We start from the raw sequence: 15377 nt of genomic DNA, 5'->3' as shown, positions 1-15377 counted from the left end.
TAGCAACTCTCTTCGTTAAGACTTCTTTTTCTTTACTTACAAACTCAATGGTTTCTTTTAGGTCAACCACAACAACCATTAGATCATCTCTTTCATGTTCTATACTGGAAATTTTCTCATCTAAGACATCCTTTTTAATTTTCTGGTTCTCTATTGTTTCCTTCCAATCGCCTACAATGACTACTAGGTCATCTCTGGTTTGTTCAGCCTCTCCTAATTCCATAGTTAACGCATCTTTATCATGTATAAGACTATGGTACGCATCAATTAATACATTTGTTAATGACATGAGCTTTTTAGGAGAGTAAGATTTTAGATTTCTCTGAACATCCAGAAAATTTACCTCATCATCATCGTCATCTTCGTTGTTATCATATTGAGCCATCGAAGCAAAGATTGAATCATACTCAGTTGCTTTATTTTTCACTACCACCATTGAACTAACACCATGATCATTTTCTTCTTCAGATTCGCTGGAGGAGTCTCCCGATGCATCAAGAGCTTGCTTTACAACATTGTTAGCATCATACTTTCTCTTGAAGCGTTTATCAGGAACCGGGTTCCTTTTGGCTACTTTGTCAAAGTTGTTATTGTACTGATCTTTCTTTAGGAGAGGGAAATCCTTGATGAAGTATCCTGGCTTGCCACATTTATGACAAAGATCATAATTTTTTGGCTTGCTAGAACTTTCCTTTTTTGGAATGCCTCCATTCCTGCGAACCATCTTCTGGAATCTTCTTGTCAAGTAAGCCATATCACCATCCTCACTACTTGAATCATTGTTGTCCGTCTTGAGGACCAGGTTCTTCTCCCTCTTGGGATCTCTTCTTTCATTGTCCTTATTCTTCTTCATTTCATAAGTTTTCAAGTTTCCAACAAGTTCATCCATGGTCAACGTGTGAAAGTCCTTCGCCTCTGTAATTGCATTTATTTTGCTTTCCTAAGAACTGGGCAGTACACTAAGGATTTTCCTAACAAGCTTGTTTCTCGAAAAATTTCACCAAGAGAGTGAAGCTCATTGATGATGGAGGTGAATCCAGTATGCATATCTTGGATGGATTCATCATCTTTCATTCTAAAGAGCTCATATTGAGTTGTGAGCATATCAATTTTGGATTGCTTCACCTGTATTGTTCCCTCATGAGCTGTCTGAAGAGCCTCCCAGATTTCTTTTGCTGATTGACATGCTGATATCCTATTATATTCATCAGGACCAATGCCACAAATAAGAATTGTCTTTGCACGAAAATTCTTTTCTATGGCCTTTCGATCAGCGTCATTGAATTCCTTTCTCGTCTTGGGCATGGCTACAGCTGGGTTGCCAAGATTCTTGGTAGGGACAAAGGGTCAGTCACATAATCCCATAGCTCAGAATCTCCAGCCATGATGAAGTTGTGCATCCTAGTCTTCCACCATCCATAATATTGACTGTTGAACCTTGGAGGTCTATAAGTAGACTGGACTTCTTCGAAGTTTCGAGGAGCAGCCATGAGGATCTCTTTTAGGTGTTAACTTTGATAAAAAGAACCCGCTCTGATACCAATTGATAGAATATAAGGGTTCACCAAACTCTATAGAGAACCAGGTTCTCTATCAGTTCCACTATAACACACACACACTGCAGTAAGTGGATGACGATAGGAATTTTACATGGAAAATTCCCAGCTCAACGGGATTAAAAACTACGACATACCCTTGTAGGATTTCAACTTCACTACTGAGCAACTTTTATATTACAACCTATGCAATCTAGGAATTAACCTCTTTATCCCTCACTAACTTGTAATACTCTATTACAAGCCACTTTGTAATAACTCTATTATAAAGACTTTACAACTCGACTAACTCTAGCCAAGACTCAAACACGAAGGTTTAAGATTTATAAAGGGTTTCCTATAGAATACTTCTAAACAAGCTAAGTAGGAATAACACTTGAAGAACTATTACAAAGTTGCAACTCAACTAAGGACAAACAATAACTTGATGTGGGAACTGATCCATTATTGTTTTGTTTTTTGTTCTTGATGCACTTGAGAATTGCTTGCTGGATGATTAGTCACACGAGAGAGATTTTTTGAATTCTCTAAGTGTTCAAGTGAATGTGTTTTACCTTCCTTGATGTTAATAATACATGCGTGGCATCACTTATAATGATGTAAGCAAGGTAGGTAAAAAGCCCTCCACAGAAAGTTGACTGCTATACTGTTCTTATACTGTAGCGTGTGCATGCAGAAACTTTTTCAGCTGGAGAGTTGACTTCGTACAATCACCTTGGGAGTTCGTAGGGACCTGTTCCCTCATCTGTTCCTTCGACTTTAAAGAGTTGAGCCATATCCCAAACTGGAACCTTTCGATCTTAAGATATTGAGAATGTGTAACAGGTTCCTTATTTGGTTCTTGATAGTAAGTTTGTTAGATCATCAAAACATAAAGCAAGGTACTTGTAGCCTATCATAAATAACGGTGTTTAACTAGTCTACATCACTATAGATCGGGTAAGGGCTCAAATTACCTTAAAGAGAAGGGGTTAGACACTCCTCAAGGTACCACAACTGTGGATCCCGACTAAATTTTACACTATGTGGGATTATTGAATTTATTATCCTATGTGATCGTATAAGTTAAAGAAAGATAGAGAGTATAAATTTACAAGCAAAAAAATTGCACATAAGAAAGAAAAGCGGATTATGATCAATAAACAGTTATACAATCCTTGAAGAATATAAGATTTAGCCTGAGTTTAAACGAGAGTACAAACAATAACGAAGGAGGGGTCCTAAGTTTTTTTAGCCTAAAAGATCACCCCGTGCAACATAAATAATACTTCACAACTCCCTTAAAGGTAAGGGTTGCTCATAATATTCAGCGAGCACAGACTATTATCTACTGCTACCCAATTACTATCTTAGAGTTGTTTACTTAAAGTGTTCTAGTTCAATTCTAAACCGCGTCCTATGCGTGCTTTACTTGTCCCATGCCTATGGTCCAGGAGGCTTTGGACCTACTACTTTGGTAGTTCTAGACTTAAATTAGGGTGCTCAAAAAATGATAAAACTCTCAAAACAATTAGAACTACACATAGTTAACAATTAAGGCTCAAATTGACCTCCACATATAGGCACAAATGCACGCAAACAGTCAGGAGTTTATGCTAACAACATTCCAGATTATGAAAACGGTTGTAGGCAGGCAAATTTTGAGTCAAGGTATAGCAAATTATTCAAGACCTATAGGCATTATTGCTATGTGATTGGATGACTCAATAACATCCTATAGGCAGTACTTCTAGGCAGATTATCTTGATAGATCTGCTGATTATAGTTCTTATTAAAGATCTATAGGCATGATCTCTAGGCGATTTACATCTGGGCAGCAAGACCATTGAAGGAGCAGAATTATTCATCTTTGGTCCTATAGGCATGATTTCTTGGTGAGTAGTAATATCCTATAGACATGCTCTCTAAGCAGTTGATATCTAGGCAATAAATAGTTAAGAACACATACTCGTTTTATATGCATGTTGTCTAGGTGGTCAGTATGATAAGAATAACAACGGTAGTTTTGATTAATCAAATTGAGGTCCTATAGACATGGTATCTAGGTGTAACAATCAACAAGTCTTGTTTAAGTTCCTATAGACATGGTATCTAGATGAGTCACATGGTTGAAAGAAGTATCGGTGTAAACACTTCTTGGTTACTCAAACAAGATCCTATAGGCAATGGTATCTAATAACACATAGAAATAGAGCATGTTGAGCAAGTAGCAAATGAAGCATTTAGATCCTATAGGCATGTTTTCTACCCTTTCATGCGAGAACTTAAGTATCCCAGCCCCCACTTTCACTAATCCCCAACTGTTGTTATTACAAGTGATTACAGGCCCAAGAATGAAATAATACAGACATGAATAGGACAAAAATATAGGCTAAAACAAATATAAGCCCACTAAAGCAGTTACAAGCCCATTACAAATAACCGAGGGTATCCCTAGGCCTTCAATAGTCTGATTCTCCAGACAAACAGAAGGTCCAAGCCACAAGCTCACAAGACAAGTAGAGTACGCCTGAGTCCACTTCTCAAGTCCAACAACACACATGGCCCAATCCCAGGCCCAATGAATAACTTACTTACACAAATGGATGCCAGATTTAGCTATACAAGTGATAAAATGCTCATGGAACGGCTTAAACACTTAGTTCCTAGAGCTGTAGCCATCTAGCCAAGACACATAAATAGGATCATGCTAAATTGAAAAGCATACAAGACACATATGAAGCAAGTTCATACTATGTTTTCTAGGAAGAACAGGTTCACAGTAACATGATTAAGCACTGTAAAATAGCAAACCATTCCAAGAAAAATTTCATGCACAATCATGATAGGCTAAACATGCTTGAGACAGTAAAAAATCATTCAATTGGACACATATAATGGGTACACATCAAATTTCGGAGTTTTGTACAGGTTCAGAGACTAGAGAAAAAAGAGACTACATGATAACTTCAAGGTAAACAGAATTACAAACAGAGACCAATAGTATCATATTAGCCCGAAAGGCTTAAATGACATGGATATGCAAATCATTAACATCAACAAAAGAGAATAAAATTGCAATGGTCCAGGGTACTTACTAGTTGCAAATCAATGATAGAGTAAAATGAGAAGATTAATTTCCAACAGTAGTTTAATTATCAGTAGAAAGAGAGAAACTGAACCAAAATCTCAGTGCGTCAAAGTTCCCAAGAGTTTCAGGTGAACCCTGGGCAATGCTCGCACTGAGAAAGATCAACAATCGAATTCCGGTGGCCTTGGCTTTCAGCCGGCCAAGGTCTCAAGTTTCAGAATAGTAGAACAATTGAGAGTGAGTGAGTAATAGTAGTTCGTGTCCGTCTTGGGGGAACTAGGGGAGGCGTTTATATTGTAGTTAGAATTACCCGGATTAAAAAGGAAGACATCAAATGAATCACGAAATAAGGAAATAATCTCATGTAAACCGATTTTGAATCGGATTAAGGCTCAATCGAACAAACCCTAGTTCAAGACCGAGAACCAAAAATAGTTAAAGATCTCATTGAAGGGAACACATATAACCTTATTGTGAATGTATTAAGTCAATAAGATGCCGATAATAAAGAAACAAAATCGAACGAACGCCCGTTGATTAGCTTCCATAAATAAATCGGTACCAAATGTACAATAATGTCGAGGAGATGGAAAGAATCGTTGGGTTTTGTAAAAAAAAGGAAAGGAAATATGAAAGATTTCCATGTTTACCTCGGATGGAGGCTAGGATTTGGGTGGGCAGCTGCTGGGTTTTATAGAGAAGCAGAGGAGATTGAGAGCGTGTGAGGGTGGCTGGGTAGATGGAGAATGGGTTTAGGGTTTGGGTTATGGTGATATAAGGAGGTGTGTAGGTTTATTATGGGTCGTTGATCATTTAAGATCAATGACTATGATCAAAGGGGAAGCAGGGCGGGTTATTAATGGGTCGCGATCGGGTTAAATTAAAGTGGATGTTTGGTTTGGGCTAGGGGAATTAGGCTAGGGATTTTGGGGGATTTGGGCCATTAAATTGGTCCGAAAATTGGCCTAATCTGGGCCAGATTTTTAAATAAAGAAATAAAAGAAAAAATAAATTAATAAAATAGCTAAATAAGTATAAAAATATTATTCAAGCAAATAATTATTTTAAAATAATAGTTGAAGGCTATAAATATAAAAAGTTATTTTGACTCTAAATAAAATTGTAAAATGCAATTAACTGCAAAGTATAGGCTATCACTACAAAAGTTTAAATAGCACAAAAATACAAATGTAGTTATAAAAAATAAAGTAATATTATAAAACATACATGTGGGTACAAAATAATAAATTTGGGTAATCAAATCACCCCAAAATAATTTAAAGGATAATTAATAAATATTTGAATAATTTAAATGCAAGAAAATCAATTTTAAAGCTTTAAAATTATAGAAAATACTTATATGACCCTTATAAATTGGGTAATTGTGCAAAATGATATTTTGAAAGTATATGAAATACTTTGTAAAATATGAGGGAAGAATTGGGTAACTAAAGTTGCCCCTCTTTACCTGGTAATGATGAAATAGTTGTCAGGTAAGAAAATGATGACGAATTTTATTCGAATGAACGGTGATGAGGTATTTTTAAAAAATAGTGCCGAACATTGGTTCCTGAGTTGCCTACATATCCATGGTATTACGGAAATCAGGCTGTATGTAGAGCCTGTTTGGAAAGGCTTATTTTAAGTGACTTTTAAGCCAAAATAGCTTTTAAGGCATAATTTAAGAATTCTAGATTTTGGCTTTTGGCTTTTGGCTTGTTTTTGTCATTTTAGCTTTAAAACAAGTGCTTAAAAGCACTTTTTTACTCTATCCAAACACTACAAAATGACTTAAAAGTTATTTTGGCTTAAAAGCACTTAAAATAAGCCAATCCAAACGGGCACGTAGTACTGTCTCCAACGACGAACGAAACTGATGGAGTTGTTATAAGAATGGTCATATGATTCAAAGAAGAGTCTTCTCTGGATAGGATATTGTCATAAGTAACGGATAATTTTAGGTGGAGCTATGAATGCACTTTTGAATGTTATGGACGTTCAGGACAAATGTTTGAGCGGTTACGGAATAGAGAGTAATCGATCGTTGATCATCGGTTGCGTTTGAGATAATCAAGGGATGTGAGCATTGTGAATGGAAACCAAGAGAGAATTGCTCCTCTTTGTAGAACAGTTATGTCACGACCCAAAAATTTCACTAATCGTGATGACACCTAACCCAACCCGCTAGGGAGTCCGAAACCTTTTTAATCATTTTTTGGACAAAAAACACTTTTGTACTACTTTAAAAAAAGTTACATAAATGAGTAAAACGCAGTATTATACTGCGAATTACTTTAACGGAAATTTTTCCGTTAAAGTAATTCGCAGTATAGTACTGCGTTTTTGTTTAAATTTTTTTTTTGTAAATCGCAGTACTATACTGCGTTTTACTAAGATGCTGAGCCCAGCTATATTTTATTAAAGCTGTTCGCAGTATTATACTGCGTTTTACTTAAACGCAGTATAATACTGCGAACAGCTTCAATAAAATATAGCCTCTTCTTCTTCCTTGGACCACTGAACCGAAGGAAACCAAAAACCTTCGATTCTGCTGGTCCCCCCCCCCCCCCGTCAAACTTCAAAAAAATAATTTTGGGCCCCACCCGTCACCTAAAGAGCAAGGAGTGTAGGTCCCACATACAAGACAAGCTTTGGATTCCTTCTTTCGGGTGCAAAAATTCGATTTCAATCAAATTTAAACTTAAATCGAGGTATTTCAATTTTGTTTATGTCGAAACTCATATAGTACATGCATATTTGTATTGTTTAATGTGTTTCCATGTTAATTTGTGTTATGTTTGTGTTTAAATTTGTATCTTATTTATACCCGGATTGATTTATTAGCTTTAGTACAAAAAATTGTTAAAATTTGATAAATTATTTGTATTGTTAAAAAATTAATATTATTTATTTTGTTTGTTGTTCATATTTGTATTTTATGTTAGTTGTTTTTATATGTAATAGTGACCTTTTAGCGTAGTAAAATAAATAGCCTTTTAGCGTAGTAAAATATAGAGCCTTTTACTGTAGTAAAATATAGAACCTGTTAGTGTTGTAAAATATAGCGTATTCACTTCCTCCTCCTCATCACCCTCATCATGGAAGGGTGTGTCATCCACAGACTCATCCGCATTGTTGTCGTAATCACTATCATCTTCCTGACTCTGCGCATCTGCCAAATCACGAGTAAATACGTCGTCTATGGGCAATTGTGCGAGGTCAGGAGCTTCAAGAAGCTCGTTTTCACTGCACATAAAGAACAAAATGATAAGTTACCCAACTAGATAAATACTTTAGATATAGCTATATCACTTTACTTACAAGTCATACTGTCTTAACGTTTCATGATGGATATTTTCTTGTTAGTGATGACTCCCAGATGGACCACCATGGTCCAATACTCCAGAACTACACATATTCCAACTAGGGGCAGGGTCATAACTTGTAAAATTCATATCCGGACGGTACCCCCTATGAAAAATATGAGTGTTAATACAAATTCAATTAAAACATAAATTAAACATCGCTAAAGCATAGTAAAATTGAAGTTTACCAGTCGTCTTGTTGATTATCTAAAGTCAAAAAATTATTTTGTGGCTGCTCATTCGCCGGTGGTGACAAGTTTAAATCAAGGCAAGCTCTTTCATCACCAATCTGTCCGGCAAAAACTGCTCCAGAATAACCACCCGATGACTGGGGGTTATCCCTACTATGCACGCCCTCATTATTGGGAACGTCTTCCACCTTGACGTACATTTTCAATAATTTTATTACAATAAATTCCCTATATTCAGCCGGAATCAGCAAAAAATCTCTAAGAGTTTCATCATCCTCGATGTTAAACTCAGAATAATAAGCAAACCCCTGCGGAGTCACTGAATACGGAAATCTACCGGTTATTTTATGGTTAACCGAATGCCTCCTCTCATTCATTTTTTTACGTAACAACGATACCAATTTATCGTACTCCATAGTAAGCGGCAATTTAACATGACATTGTGGAGGTGAGCTATACCTCGCAGAGTTATTCTCCAACACAACCTCACCCCCCCAATCTAGTGAAACCCTTATTTTTGCCACTTCAGACATTGTAAAAAAATAATTGATAAGAAGAAGAGAGAAGTATGAACGTAAGTTTTAAATAAAGTATTGAATGAATTTTTATAAAATTAAAACGCCTTTGAATAAGGCAAGTCTGATATTGGGGTGTAGTATTTTTCTATGTAAAACACAGTACATTACTACGTTTTATGTATTGAATTATTGTTATGTCAGTTCATTATTGGTGGGGGCAAAAACCAGAGTACGGCGCAATTATTTAATGTAAAACGCATTATTATACTGCGTTTTACAAATATATCTTAGTAAAACGCAGTATAGTACTGCGATTTACAAAAAAAAAAATTTAAAACAAAAACGCAGTACTATACTGTGAATTAATTTAACGGCAAAATTTCCATTAAAGTAATTCGCAGTATAATACTGCGTTTTACTCATTTATGTAACTTTTTTTTAAAGTAGTACAAAAGTGTTTTTTGTCCAAAAAATGATTAAAAAGGTTTCGGAAAGCCAATTTAACAACTATCCATTTCCAATTAAATTAATAAAATAATTGAATGGAAGAAATTATCTGAAACTTATACGTTTCCCAAGGACTGGTAGTACAAATCATAAGCTTCTAAGAATACAGTTTACAAAGCTGTTATGAAGAAAATACATCTTCTGTTTGAAAAGTACATAAACAGAATTTTATAATATAAGGCTACCGTGAACAAGAGGTAGTTACAGCAGGAACGCAGGTACGCCTTCAAATTCAACAACCATTGAACACAGCAACATCAGCAATCGAGATCTGCACGCAATGTGCATGAAGTATAGTATGAGTACAATTGACCCCATGTACTCAAAAAGTAACAAATCTAACCTCAGGTTAAATGTAGTGACGAGTTGGAACATAGGTCGGGTCCAACACCAATAACCAATAACAGTTCATAACAACGTAGAGCATATAAACAAGGAAATAATCTTAGAGATAAAATGTTCAATTTTTGCACATTTTTCAAAAATAGTTCCACTTTTCAAGAACATCAGTGAAAACCCAAATCCTTTACCAAAATTGTTGAAAAATACGATATAGTTTGAAAAACTGCAAAATTTCCCAAAAATCCTTTCCACAATAAATAATATGTTTCATTTACTTTCCAAATAGCAAGTGTGAAATACCTCTCTATGCCACATATCAATGTGTGTAAAGAAATCATAAACGACGTGATACCGTACAATATGAGAAAGAATGCATCTCTATGCACGTATGTCATGTATGCATGCCAGCCATATATCCCAGAGATGAAACATGAACGCCCAATCTCCATTCAAAATGCTCAACCACTAGGTACTGTATATGGCTCATACGGTCTAGGGAAGATCCATCTCGGAATATATACATCACTGATCATCAGTTACTCAGTACCGAGAAAAGGCCATTCCGACTCCATGGCAAAGATCCATCTATAGGTATAAATATGAATGCTCAATGACTCGGTACTATATATGGCTCATAAGGCTCATGGAAGATCCATCCCGAAATATATATGCATATCAATGACCATCAGTCGTCAATACCGAGGACAAAGGCCAATCCAGCCCCATGGAGAAGATCCATCTCCCTGCCCAGGGAAGATCCATCCCTGAATATAATCAATTGCGCTCACTGGGGTGTGTTACAAACTCTAGAAGGGCTCCTTCATCCTAAGCGCTATCATAAATCAGAATAACTGCTGCGGAGTGCAGCCTGATCCCATAATTGTCACTCATAATCAGGCTCTCGGCCTCACTCAATCATCAATATCTCCAGTCTCACCCACTGGCTCACAATGCCATGAAAACTGACCCAGAATAATGATATGATGTATCAATATAACAACTGAGACTGAGATATGATATGAATGCATGAATGTGACTGAGTACGAAATATCAATAAAATCAATGAGATGACAGCAAGAAATGACCACTAGGGGTCCCAACAATATCAGCAAAAAGCTTAAATATGATATCTAGCATGATGTACAGCTCAATTACTTTATCACATGGTGAAAATACAAATATCAACAAAGTGGGGCTACTTAACAGTGCCCTGGAAACAATAGAGTCACAATTCACAGGGTGCACGTTCACACGCCCGTCACCTAGCATGTGCGTTACCTCAACACCAATTACATAGCACATAATTCGGGGTTTCATGCCCTCAGCACTAAGTTTAAAAGAGTTACTTATCTTAAACAAGCCAATTCCGATACTGAGCAAGCCAAATGATTCTCCAAGAATGCCATCACGCACGTAGCGACCTTCGAACGGCTCAAAACTACCCAAAAACAACTCAAATACATTAGATAAAGCCCAAGGAAGCAATTACAAATGATAAAGATCAAATTCTACATCAAATCCCAAATCCGGCCAAAAATCACACCCCAGACCCACGACTCGAAACTCGCCCAAACTCACAGAATCCGACAAACCATTCAATTACGAGTCCAACCATACTAGTTTCACTCAAACCTGACTCTAAATCGGTGTTCAAACCCAAAAATTTATATTATGAAAGTTTCGGCCAAAACCCCCAATTTCTCTTTAGAATTCACCAACCAATTTCCAAAAATGAAGATAGATTCATGAAATGTAATCAAAATTGAGTAGAGAACACTTACCCCAATCCTTGTGATGAAATTTGCTTCAAGAATCGCCTCAATCCGAGCTTGGAAATATTAAAATGAAGCCAAAATTGCGAACCCTTCTATTTATCATTTTGCCCAACACTTCTGCATTTGCAGTCAAATTGTCGCATCTGCGACCACCACATCTGCTGTCAAATCTTCGCTTCTGCGACCACATTCACCAGCCGACCCCTCGCACCTGCGGAATAATTTCCGCTCCTGTGCACTCGCAGGTGCAACTTTCCTCCACATGTGCGATGACCTCCAGCCAAGACTTCTTGCACTTCTGCGACCAATTGTCCGCATCTGCGCCCGTACTTCCGTAGATGTGGAAACACCAGAACCAGTAATAATACACTTTAGCCAAATTTTCCAAAATGCTCCGAAATCAATCCAAGACACGCTCGAGCCCATCTGGACCACGTCCAAACATACCAACAAGTCCCATAACATAACACGGACTTACTCGAGGCCTCAAAACTCACATAACAACATCGAAACGATGAATCACACCTCGATTCAAAAATCAATGTACTTGAAACTTAAACTTCTACAACCGATGCCGAAACCTACCAAATCACGTCCGATTGGCCTCAAATTTTGCACACAAGTCACATATGACATTACAGACCTGCTCCAACTTGAGAAATCGGAATCCAACCCCGATATCAAAAAGTCCACTCCCGGTCAAACTTTCCAAAATTCCAACTTTTGCCATTTCAAGCAAAATTCTGCTACAGACCTCCAAACCACAATCAGGACGCGCTTCTAAGTCTAAAATCACCCAACGGAGCTAACAGAACCATCAAAAATCCAATTCGAGGTCAAATACTAAAAGTCAAAACTTGGCCAAACCTTTCAAATTTAAAGCTTCTAGGTGAGAATCATTCTTTCAAATCAATTTCGAATAACTTGAAAACCCAAATCAAAGATTCACATAAGTCATACTACATCATACAGAGCTACTCATGCCCTCAAACAACCAAGTGAAGTGCAAATTCTCAAAACGACTGGTCGGGTCGTTACATCCTCCCTCACTTAAACATATATTCATCCTCGAACGTGCCCAGAGTTATTCCAAAAGCCATCAAATCGCCGTGTAACCTCACTATGCACATACCCGGGGGGTAATCATGCGTCACCCTAGCCCATATAGGTCTGATAACACAACATGACTAAAATTTCTTAATCCAACCTAGCCCATAAGCCTTAGAATCCAATTTCCATATCCGAAATTTTCCATAAGATCAGAATCTCGCATCTACACACTGTATAAGTCTGAACAAGCTGTATCCAACCATAGCCATAACTCAATGTGAAATCACATGATATACCACATAACTCAAACACTCATAGCGATAATTTATAATCACAGTAGCTACTTTGAACAACCCAATACCGATAATAAACCTCTTAACAAACAGAGCCTCATTCTAACACCTTCATACACTTCCAACAATGTAATAAACATGCCGAAACTCATAACCATTTGCCAGATCAACAATTCTGGAACACCCTCTCCTTCGATAGGAACTATAGCAAATTTCTAAGCTGACCAGTATCAATATCCTTCCAAATATACCGCAATCAGATCTGATAGCCCACATTCTAGGTATGATGACCTCATCCCATCTAACATAATCATTTTAGTGACACGCCACATCCATACAATCCAAATCCACAACTTGTGCAATCCGTGCACCAGTAAGCAACAATCCCGATGTACTCAATCCTGAAAATGCCTCAAACGAGAGGATTTTCCCATAAGCTTAACAAGTACTGCCAAAACGAAATGCTAAAAATCCATCACACACCGTAGGACCATCACACGAATCTAACATAAAGGTTTATACCTCAACATAACTTCGCTTCAATGCGTGACCCCATCCAAATACTGGTCCATGGCATATACCTCAAGCCACCTTGCTCAAAATCAACAACCACACAAAATTAGACATCAAGCACCCAAAGTGCATTACCATAACCACAGAGAGCAAATAACACAAAACCACGATCTGGAAAGAACATAGCCAATGCGCAATCAATCATGCAATACCCAAATACTCATCCCGCTCAAATCCCGATATAAAGCTCAGATAGAACCGCACCATATATGCATATAACCAACGAATCACAACTTTTTGTAGCATAGAAGAGTAACTCACAGATCATTTCAAAACACGAATAAGATCAATAATAACCAAATGGAACATCCCTAAAAAATGGCAGTATGGAGCTAACCAATCCGACTCGGTGCAGAACATACATCCATATCGGGCCTACCAATGAACCCCATATCAACTCTCATTACCCATAACAGATAAATAACCCTCCGAAAGTCCACAATAACTGAATCACAACACATACTATCTTCTGACTAACCTTGGTTGCATTTCACAGTCCACAACCACGAAACAATCTACTCATGAGAACTTCCAGTCTCCAAATTTGTAGAACACACGAATCACCATATCTGATCTCAACTCCACCGCCTGATTGTTTAACACTTCTCTAATACACGATCATCCCACGAGGAGTACTCCTATAATTCTTCTGTGCCATAAAGCAAAATTTGAACACCAACAGTCAATCAAATAAGAGAATGCCGCAATACCAATAAAGTATTCATAAATCACGAACATTGCCCCTTCTGAAATGTATACTCTTATCAAGACAACTAGATAGTAATATCAATACCTAGTCATCTGAAACTGTCCATGCTGCCTAAGGACTCATGACCTTCCCTTCAAAACTGAACCGTGACCTTACACATGCAAATCTTAATCCTACACAACACACCACATATACCATGCCATCATATGAAAAATACGAGAACTTCGTAATACACTCTGAGTTACAAGAAACTGCATACTTAATTAGCCAAGAACTTTCTGTTTGATCCCATCCAGGAGAAAATCACTATACATCACATGCTCCTCACTCCAGTAGGAAATATACATTTCTAACCGTGGTAGAACCATCAAGAACTCTCCAAACCCCATTTGCACAAAACCAAACCATCAGGACTGAACCCCTGTAACTCAACCAGGCTACACAGGCCTGTCAAAACCCAAGAGTAACGCCACAAAACACCTATAAAAACTCACTACATAATAAGCACCAAAAGAATCGATCATATCCATTACCATGCTGATCCAACCTACTATCGAGCTATCCTATTTCTTCGAGTTTTCTTCTGAATTACCTTCAAATTGATATTTCTCCTCACCATAATATCACAATCCTCAACCAAAACTCACCATACGAGAACCTATCATAAAACCACACTGCCCTAAAGCTCATAATCTGCTGAATGCTCTCTTAAGCACCCCAAAATACCACAACCGAGATACTCACTCCGAAGAGACCTCCTGCGAATTTCAAGCTAGTCTTTCACCTTCTTGATACTGAAATGTAGAATCCATAAAGATATAGAAATACCAAGTGTCCTGACACCATCCAATGTAACCCTCCGATTCTAGCCATTTACAAACCCGTAAAAATTCTCAATTGCCACATATAAATCTTGAATTCATTAAAACCATTCTCGAGAGCCATCTACTCTACTCAAATCTCAATAGAACCGCCCAAACGGATTGAACAACATGTGCCCCATTGCACCCCAACACACTAAGAAGTAATTCACACATCTAAGCAACCGAGCAAATTTCTACTCTATGAACACTACATCCTTCACGAATAACTACTTAATCATTCCATGATTTCCATTTTCCCATAGAGTGTAACACAACCCTTATCCAATATTTCCTTTACTCGAGTCATCCTCGATCTCAACCTCCGTAAGCCATAACTGATTCACCAACATACCCCAAAACTGAAATGAATACAACACATAACCGTGTAATCAACCCATCGATAACAGACTCCTCTACTTGGCTCAAAGCCAAGGAATAAAGCATCTAATAACTTACAATGTCCACACTCATACTGGTATAGCACCATAATAAGATTCAACTAAACCCTTCCTAAGCTTATGCAACACAAACCATATAGTACCTCAAAGCATTTACAAATCTCGCA

At 37.4% G+C, this 15377-nt stretch overlaps 1 protein-coding gene across 1 annotated transcript; it reads right to left on the bottom strand.

Moving 5' to 3' along the window:
- Positions 1-927: 927 nt before the first annotated feature.
- On the bottom strand, positions 928-1305 carry LOC138885259 (uncharacterized). Its single transcript, XM_070166189.1, has one exon. The coding sequence runs from the start codon at positions 1303-1305 to the stop codon at positions 928-930; it is 378 nt and encodes a 125-aa protein (XP_070022290.1).
- Positions 1306-15377: the final 14072 nt, after the last annotated feature.

Source organism: Nicotiana sylvestris, chromosome 2, assembly GCF_000393655.2.
Source record: "Nicotiana sylvestris chromosome 2, ASM39365v2, whole genome shotgun sequence".
Lineage (NCBI taxonomy): Eukaryota > Viridiplantae > Streptophyta > Magnoliopsida > Solanales > Solanaceae > Nicotiana > Nicotiana sylvestris.
This window is presented reverse-complemented; position numbering and strand designations above follow the sequence as displayed.

What these genes read in the sequence shown, in the direction of transcription:
- LOC138885259 (XM_070166189.1), bottom strand. Translation starts at nt 1,305, where the DNA reads ATGCCCAAGACGAGAAAGGAATTCAATGACGCTGATCGAAAGGCCATA.